This window comes from Etheostoma spectabile, chromosome 8, assembly GCF_008692095.1.
Source record: "Etheostoma spectabile isolate EspeVRDwgs_2016 chromosome 8, UIUC_Espe_1.0, whole genome shotgun sequence".
Lineage (NCBI taxonomy): Eukaryota > Metazoa > Chordata > Actinopteri > Perciformes > Percidae > Etheostoma > Etheostoma spectabile.
The window spans coordinates 16341392-16351393 of NC_045740.1; the positions used below are offsets into that span (position 1 = coordinate 16341392).

Below are 10002 nucleotides of genomic sequence, written 5' to 3' on the forward strand. Positions count from 1 at the left end.
CCCCCCCCCCGGGCTCAGCTGAGAGAAATAAACTAAACTGTGAGCCAAATAGGAAAGACAGCCTATCCTTACCTTAATTATAACTTGTCTCCTCCTAGTTGTAATACAGCAATTACTGTTAAAACATAAGTTTGGAGACACTCCCTTATTTAATTATTAAATTAATAGATATGTTTGCGTCTTTGTTGTAGTTTATATAGGTCTAAGCACCGCCGGCTGCTACTAGAGACCAATCTTATTTCCACAGGTTGGAGGACGGCTCATTTTTAACTCATTGTTAACCTTACTACGTTGAGAAAGATGCATCATTTGTGATTTAATATCATTTTTCTATAGAGTAATTGTTCACAGAAGTTTGAATCTGTGAATATTTTTCCAACTTTGCTCATTTGTTAAACCGTGGGCACAGATTCATAACAATCTGTCCCCACGGTTTAACAAATGAGGTTGTTACACTGAGAGCGCAGATTATGAATTTGTGCGCACGGTTTAGTTTGCACCCAAGCATGAAAAAACTGCTGCCTACACTGCTTGTCTGGGCCTTCTGCTATTTAGGGGAAGTAGACTTTGATTGCCAATGAAAAAAATAGGCATCATATTGAACATTTTATACTGTAAATCACCAATCCTGTAAAATATATAATTGCCATGCTTAGACTGATTTTTATGTGCTTTTAATTTAATTTAATTTAATTTAATTTGTCTCAGAGGGGAGCTGCTTCTGAAGATGAACAAGCTCACAGAAGCCCGGGACGCCTACCTCCGAGCCTTGGAGCTTGACCCCTCCAACGCTGACCTGTGGTACAACCTGGCCATCGTCAACATTGAGATGAAGGACCCATCAGAAGCCCTGAAGAACTTCAACCACGCCCTGGAGCTAAACCCACGTCACAAGCTGGCGCTTTTCAACTCCGCACTTCTCATGCAGGAGTCTGGTGAGTGAGGCCAGTCTCTGGCTGGAGTTAACGTGAATTGCTAATTAAAAGCACTAGGCACTTCTTTATTTCCTTTTTTTACGCTAACTGGTATGAACAAAGGGATTAACTACCTGATGATACATTTTTGGGTGTAACCAGTCTCTTAAGAATTGACCCTTATTAACCCTGCGAGCACTGGCACAGTTCATGGCCTAGTCAAGTCACGCTTCATCATGTGTTCATTGTGATTTTAAAAACTTCTCATAAGTAGTTGCAGTTAAAACAAGTTTGACTGAAAGTTTAGGCGGTTTATGTTAGCTTTCAAAGCCTCTTTTTTTTTTTTTGCTTTTGTAAAACTTGCTGCAGTGATCATGCATTCATTACGACCAGCACATTCCTGCTGCCGGTTAATCCGGTGCAGAATGTATATTTGAAGAGGACTTGGGGTTGAAACATTGTATGTATGGTTGTTAAAACAGAACTGACAGAGATGAGTCATTTAGTGAAAAATAATTCTTGTCAAAAGAGCGTGTTGTCCTTTGTGTTCACCTTAGCGTGACTCTGGAACTGTCAACCTTTAAAAGAGAACAGGTGAAAGGCTTTTATTGCTACTTCATCAATCAAGGGGTTTCCTACAGTTTGTGCCACCATTTAAAAAGGATTTATGTCGAAATTGTTATATAGTATAATGCAACATGCTCATACAACCAGCTTCCTCCATTCTGCAGATTCTATTTTTTTTTAATTGGATGCGTCACATTCTTGAATTTCTTCTCTTCAGTCGCAGTCTAATGAACACATAATTGGCATGTTTATGAGGTTGTATGGACATAAAACAGACCATTGTCTGTGTAATAAGAGATTTTCAACTTGGATAAATAACACGTGTAAAACATCACATGCGGTAAGATTGTTTTTACACTTTTCCAGCATTTTCTTAGCCTAGAAATCTGGACACACCCTAGAAGCAGCAAATTAATTTGCAGCCAGTGTAAGTCTAGCATATCTTTGTTTGCTTGCAAGCTGGAAAAACCAAACTCTGGTCAGGCCAATCACAGTGTCGGTGGGCGGGCTTAACGTAGTTGATGGCAGAGTTGCGATGGTTCCATGTGAATTCCCCTATGGAATTCCCTGCTACATGACACACAGAAGATGGCTGCTGCTGCTGGTGAACAGCGCACTCTGGAAGACTTGGAGTTAAGTACTGAAGTCATTCTTAAAAAAGGAAGCTGTGTTTTGGAGTTTGTTGACTGGATACGGCTAAAGTTTAATCCCTAGCGTTGCTCTGGTTGGTTGTAGCTCTGTCCTATTGCGTGCAGAGGGAATTTGAAAGACAACAGTTTATCCCGCCCCTGGGATTGTGTCCTGCCAACGGTGAGTTCCCAGACCCAACGTCTTGATGTGGGTCTGGCTTGTCAGGCTAGCTTGTCATTGGTATGGTTCATGGTTTGTACTCAGCTCTCTCAACAGAGTTCAACAAAGAGTCACTTGACAGTAAACTGCAGTAGCCCTAACTCTCTTAATTATTTGCAGACATGTTTGACGAGCTGTGTTGTGTTTGCCATCTATTTTTTTTAGATTTTCTGCAGCAGGTGGCAAGGTGTTAATGTGGGCAGAGCTCCAAGAATGCCACGTTATTTTCTTCTCATTCCTCACCTTTATACATCCGCTACTGTATGTGTTTACTTTCCTGAACTGCACCAATTTCCTCTGGCAAATAGTTTGCCCGCTTTTGGAAAAGTTTAAATTTTCAACTGAAATCAGAAATGTGAAATCAGTATTATAATCTCTATTCTCAATAAGCACCAGTATTTATTTATTTTTTTTAAAGTTTTTTTTGGGCAATTTAGGCCTTTATTTGTGACAGCTTTAAAAGGGTAGAAAGAGGGGGAATGACATGCAGGAAAGTGCCATAGGTCGGAATCGAACCCGCAGCCACTGTGTCATGGACTGAGCATCTATCTATGGATGGGCGCTCTACCAGTATGTCACCCAAGCACCCAACAAACTCCACTTTTTTAATTCTCCCATTCACTATGATCTGTTTTTGTTTTTTATCGTGGTCGTTGCTGATGCATAGTCAGAGCAGGGTTTGGCCCTAACTCCAACCTCGATTGTAATGTCAATTCAGAGCAACCATAACCCAGGCTTTAAATATCTGTTAGGCAAGACTATGCAGTTGAATATTAGTAGTGTAAATAAAGTAGTAGTAAATAAAATAGATGACACCTTTGTATTATGTCTGCGTTCTGTTGCAGGTGAGCCAAAGTTCTGGCCTGAGGCCAACCGTCGTTTCCTGATCTACGTGGAGGAGGAGCCTGATGATGCCAACGGCTACTTCAACCTCGGCATGCTGGCCATGGATGCCAATGAAAATGCTGCAGCTGAGCGTTGGATGCGTAAAGCCATCAGTTTGCAAGCAGGCTTCCGCAGTGCCCTGTTCAACCTGGCATTGCTTTACTCTCAGTCCAAACGTGAGGTGGATGCACTGCCTGCGTTGGACGAGCTGCTGCGTCACCACCCAGAGCACATCAAGGGCCTAATCCTGAAGGGCGACATCCTCATGAATCACAAGAAGGACACGAGTGGTGCTAAAGCCTGCTTTGAACGCATTTTGCGCATGGACCCCACCAATGTGCAAGGCAAGCACAACTTATGCGTGGTCTACTTTGAGGAGCGCGACCTGCCGCGTGCCGAGCGATGCCTGGAGGAAACACTGGCCCTGGCGCCCAACGAGGAGTACGTGCGTCGTCACTTAAGTATTGTGCGAAGTAAGATGGCTGCCATGAGCGCAGCAGGGCAACCACTTGCTTCAACAGGGGGAGCCACCATATCGGCTAAGGAGGAAAAGCAGAAGAGAGTTCAGGGGGGGGGCGAGGAGGTTGCTGAGGTTGAGGAGGAAGGGAGGAGTGCTGATGCTGTTTTAAGGAGGGCTGCGAATGAGAAGAATGTGCGGAAATCCTCTACAGAAAGAGGGGGTGCGGGCGTAGACCAATCAGAGTCTTTGGACAGCAGCCAGTCCGACAAGCGGACTAAGGTTAAGTCCACTAAAGAGATTAAAGATATAGAGAAAAAAAGGGCAGCTGCATTGAAGAGACTAGAGGAGATTGAGCGCATATTAAGTGGTGATTGACATTGTCGTAATTTATAGCGGGACTACTTTTATAGAGCTCTTTAATGCTCAAGGATAAGACTGCATCCCCCCTCCTTAGAAATGTGTACTCTTAATCAATTGTCATTTTATTCCTCTGATTTATTTGTTTGTTTGCAGGCTGCTCAGCATGACCCTGTTGAATTAAACTAATCGTGTAAAAAAGGGAAATGCTCTGCACATGAAACTGATGTAACACTAAGCACAAAGCCAACTTGGGATAATCTATTTAAAGCTCATGGCGGATGTAGATGCCAATGTGTGTGCTTCATCTTCATCACATATCAAAGATCTGGCGTAGTTCTATTAGTTTTGTTTTCTATGTGTAGTCATTGTTTATCACTGGATTTTGTTTTCCCACTAAGAAGTGACTCACTCCGGTGTGTTATTGTTCTTAAAAACAATGATTGTATCGTGGACAATTAAGGGAAGTGACGTAATTTCCAGATTTCCACTTGACAGGATGATATCTGCAGAGCTGGCACCTCAAAATAACTCTCCACACTACATCCACACCAGGCTGGTTCTGTTGCGTCCTAAACATTTTATTGATCTGACCAGGCATTTCCTGCCACTACTACATTATCAGCCTGTGCTCACAGCTGCCTTCACTTCAATTTAATTGTGATCCCATCCGAAGACTATTATCTCACTCTATTTTTCACACAGCCCCATCGTATCTTCACGCCCCTCTCCCTCTCATCGTTTAGACACAACGGCCACACATGAATCTTTTCCCTGCTTTTTTTTTAGTAAACTACCCCACACGCATCGCTTTGACCAAGGCAACACCCATTTTATGACGGGCAACAATGACGCACACGCATCCTCAGCGCCGTGCTTCATCATGTGTTCTTCATTTTCTAGTTCCTTCCCCTTCACAGTGGGAATTTTTACAGCACATTTGCAGAACGATCTCCACATTCATGCTGCTCCCACAGCGATGATGATGTTTGGCCTTATTGGCACTAACATCGGGACATTCCACCTTTTCATGTTTGTGTAGTAGCCTTTGTATTCACTTTCACTCGTGATTATTCTGAATCAAAAATACTCATCTCTCTCTGTAGTTCCTATCATTTAAGACCGATGGGGGAGCGTACACAAATTAAAACCCAGCGTCCTATCATTAATCAATCCTCTACTCTGATTGAGACCACTTAAAGAAATGAGGCCAATAACTGATTGTAAAAACCACTTTTGTTACTGCACAATTGATTAACGGCCCTGAAAGTCGTGAACTTGAACAGACTTGTGATTGTAGCTGTGATGCAGGTCAGTTCATCACGTTCATTACAAAGCAAATTAATTATTCTTCCTTGCGAGCTGATGTTAATGTTTTCCCAGCTCCCATTATGTTCCAGTTTTTTTTTTTCTTCACAGTGCAATAATGTGTTTCACTACAATGATACTCCGCTCAGTGCAATTCTTTATAGTGGAATTACAAGAAAGAGGTTACATTGGTGCGTGCATTAGCAGCACTGTGGTGGTACTAAGGAGCCTTGCTATGCATTGACCTTGTTCAGCCCTGATATTCATTGTACATACAGTATATGTATCCAGTTTTATTTATTATGTTTGTATGCACTACGAATGCTGTCGATTTGTTTTTGTTTACCTCTTACAGTATGCTTTAAATTCATGGTGCATTATTTTGCCTATTCATTTTCAATTTGTGTACTCGTACTCGTCACTTGTAAGACATGTCATAGATCTTTTTTTCACTTTTAAACAACGTAGCCATGTCCGTGTTAAACATGTATGAAATATTCAATCATCTGTCTGCCCCAGAAAGTAGGCACAGCTGTGAACGACAAAACTGGTTTGCAACATTTTCTGTTTCGCCTCATTTTGATGAGCCGCGGATTTTTGTACAATTTTGAGATTTCCTATTATTTTTTAATTTAATAGCCCTTGGTGGTGGGGGTCTAGGTTATTAAATAAAATGAGAAGACAACTCATTGTCTTTGTTCTACTGTCTGTTTGCAACCCATGCCTGCAGTGTTCCTGTTTGTGTGCTGCAGAAGTCAAGAATGTCAAGCCCGGTGCCAATCCAATTTAATATACCAAATTGAAATCCAATGTACCAAAAGTATGCCGTTGTCAGTGTCTCTGACCAATTGCATTTCCAAAGTAATGCAATTTACAAATATCTAACGCAGCAATCTATCCCTTGACGTGATGCGACTTCCTGTCTGTGAGGAAGTGTACACGCTGTGAGCACCACAACTCAAAGGTCATTGTATTGGGATGAATGCAGAAATCTCAGAGATGGGCATCTTAAAACCTTGACAGATAAAACTACTTGCAGGGCTGAAATTTGTAGGTCTCTGTAAATTATAGTGTGGTTTGGGTCTACTCTATCTGTAAGTGTCCCGAGATAACTTGGTTATGATTCGACACCATACATACAAGTTTATTGAATTAAATACCAAGATTGCATTTTGGCCAATGAGTCTCTTTGCTCTCCACATGGACCGTTAACCTGCCAGCCATTAAACCCCGCTCGATTGTGAAGACCGATGAAAACGTGGTCTTACTCTGACTACAAAAAGAAACCAGAAAGGTTCTGATGCCAAAACCTTGTCATGTTGCCTAGAGTTTCTGCATATATATGCAGATATCTGACAGGGTAATCAATGTATAAACACAGTACAGTATTTCCTTTTTTTAAAAGATTCTTTTGGGCATTTTAGGCCTTTGAGTTAGCTGAAGACATCAAAGGGGGAGAGAGAGGGAGAATGACATGGTGCAAAGGGTCAGAGTCACACCTTCAGCGTTGAGGAGTAAGCTACAGCTCTACACTGTATATAGGCGCGTGTTCTACAAGGTGAGCTACCCAGATAATTGAGGTAATTACTTTTGAACAGTGTGGGAATGAAGTATCGCTAAGAAGCTGTGCACTTGTCAAAAAAATAATAAAGAGAACATACCAATCCAATAAGCCGAGCCAAAGCCGGATCTGTCAGCTTGACTAAATTAAAGTGTAACAGTCAAGCTACCAGTCAGTTGCATTGGGATCTGTTAAATCAGAATTCTCTGCTTCAGGGCTTTTGCTGTCACATATTATATATGCAGTGTTTATGGCATCTGAGGCTTTCATGCCAGGAAATGGAGAATGTGAAATGTTGCTTTCAGTGTAAGACATGACATTCTGGGTTCATATCTGCTTCAAGGACAAGCACTTGATTTTCAGTGCTATTTTCCTGTGGAAAAAAAGTCGGACTGCACCTGTTTTCATAATCGTTTATTCTGTTGACGACTACGGACAACTTTAGACTCTGTTGCTTCCTTCCAAAAAGAGATGATTAAGCAAAAGAAACTAGCACCTTGGTATAACTCCCAAACTCACTAATTAAAACAAACCTCTCAAAAACTATAAAGTAAATTGTGTTCCACCAAATTGGAAGAATCTCGTTTATATCGGCAAGACAGTCTGGAAACCTATAGGAAGGCCCTCAGAAATGCCGGATCAGCCTATTACTATTAATCACTATTACGAAGAAAATAAGAACAACCCCAGGTTTCCTTCAGCACTGTAGCCAGGCCAGCAGTGAGTCCCAGCTTTATTGAGCCATCTATTCCTATAGCTCTCAGTAGGGAAGGAAAAACCTGACCGGTCTTGGTCGGGCCCAGTGGCCCAGTGTCTATCTGAATCCAATTTTGGTCATTTCACCTCACACCTTTAAGTTTCAAGTGTCCGTCAACTGGTAGACCAGGAAATCAATACTCAGGAAAGCTTAAGTAAAAGATATTGCAAAGTTGAATATATATATATATAAAAACATACATACACACACACACACTTCAACACAGTTTCTCCAGGTCTGACCCTGGACCTCCCTCTGCCCTACTCTTTAATCCTCCTTCAGGTTTCTTCCTCTCACCATGGTGTTTGTTGCTGCTAATCAGTTAGACATTCTGTCTCCTGATGCACGCTAGCCCCAGAATCACTCTCGCTCCCTCCTCCTCTCCAGGCCCTCAAGATTTGTCTGTTACTTTAGATATTTATTAGGTGAATTCTGTTTCAAATGTTTATCGGGATCACTTTGCTCCAGTGATTCTGAAAATGTCTTATTTTACACATGCAAAACAAGAGGAGGGAGCGAGGTCATCCCAGGCTAAGGGACGTTTTATTCTTTTATTCTTTCTCTTATATATGCTTCCTCTGGGCAATGTTATTAGGAAACACTCAATTAACTTTCACTGTTATGTGGATGACACCCAATTATACCTATCAATCAAGCCAGACAAACCAGTCAGTTAGTTAAACTTTAAGCATGCATTTAAAATCATGGATGACCTACAATTTTCTGATGTTTAACTCAGACAAAACTAAAGTGAATGTGCTGGACCCTAAACACCTCCAAATCTTATCATCTAAAAATATGTCTTCTCTGGATGGCATTGCCCCGGCCTCCAGTACTACTGTCAGAGATGTAGGAGTTCTTTTAGATCAGGATATATCCTTTAACGCCCACTTAAAACAAACTGTGAGGGGGTCTGGGGGTCTTTGGTAGCTGTGATTTCCTGTATTCTGGTGCATTTTTAGGATGGACAGCTGGAGAAGGGCAATACCTAAATTTGTTCGGATTCATAGCCTTTTGCTTTCTGACTTATTGATGTAGTGACTTTACAAACTACTTGTGCTTCAGTGCCCCTTGACCTCTCTGGCCCGATACGCTCATTCAGTAATCCATCCTTGCTCACATGCCAAAAGCGTTTTGGCATGTGGGCTAAGTGGGTAAACCCCTATCTTAATATAGATGTTATTTACACCAAACCAGTCACCTTTTAACCTTAGAGGGTACTAAAATCCCAGTGTTCAAAGTGGAACACTAAGTGTGGTTTACTGAAGTTGAACTGGGAAAAAAACAAAATACAACAGCATTTGTATTTGTTGTAAACAAGTAGCCTATCAGTTTAATGACTTTAATGTTTTTTTTCAACAGATATGAATTATGAATGAATGAGCAAACATGGTATTCAACCTTGTTGAGGGATTGGATTGGAAATCTATAGCAGTGGGTGCAGATGTAGAAGGACTTGTTGGGACATTAGATAAAAAAAATAAAAAAAAATGGAATTATAACATAACACAGGATATTTTACAGTAAAGCAAACACAAAACAAAAACTGTTAGACTAACTGACCTGTCATGCCGGTTGAGGTTGGAACCAATGTATCAGTGAGTGTAAATGCCTGGGACTCTGCAGTGGATGAACCTGCAATGATAAATATAATGATTAATATATAAATAAATAAAAGCTATTCTAAACCATTTTGCCATCAAGAAGTTTGGGAATCTTCAAAAGTATCGATGGTACCGCGGTATATAGATGTTATACCGTTATATCTTAAAGAGCTCATAGTATCTTACAACCCTACAAGAGCACTACGCTCCCAGAATGCAGGGTTACTGGTGGTTCCTAGAGTCTCTAAAAGTAGAACGGGAGCCAGAGCGTTCAGCTATCAGGCTCCTCTCCTGTGGAACCAGGTTCCAGTTTGGGTTCAGGAGGCAGACACCGTCTCCATATTTAAGAGTAGGCTTAAGACTTTCCTTTTTGATAAAGCTTATAGTTAGGACATAGAACCCGGCCCACCTGCTTCTCGTCATAGTTGTCAGATCTATCTATCATATAACCAATAATATACCCTACCCTAACCAGGGTTTGTATCCCACCCCCCTCTCTGACCTTCCTGACCTTAACCCCAACTGTTTCTCCCCCTACCCTAACCAGGGTTTGTATCCCATCCCCCACTTTGACCCTCCTGACCTTCCTGACTTCCTTTGACACACTGAGCTCCTCTATCTTTCTATCTTTCCATTTATGTGCATCCATGTCCTAGAAATGTTGTTACTAACCTAGCTCCGGGGAGTCACTCCCCGGAGTCCTTGTGTTCTTTTTTCCCCAGCATGTTCCCTCGGATCAG

General features: G+C 41.6%; 1 protein-coding gene across 2 annotated transcripts in view; it reads left to right on the forward strand.

The window, feature by feature from the left end:
- tmtc3 (transmembrane O-mannosyltransferase targeting cadherins 3) overlaps window positions 1-5255 on the forward strand; it is a 31862-nt gene extending 26607 nt beyond the window's left edge. For both annotated transcript variants that reach the window (XM_032522906.1, XM_032522908.1), the window contains exons 13-14: window positions 709-935; window positions 3176-5255. In XM_032522906.1, the coding sequence (XP_032378797.1) occupies window positions 709-935; window positions 3176-4050 (1102 nt within the window). In that variant the 3' untranslated portion in view covers window positions 4051-5255. The remainder of the gene's footprint in view (window positions 1-708; window positions 936-3175) is intronic.
- Window positions 5256-10002: the final 4747 nt, after the last annotated feature.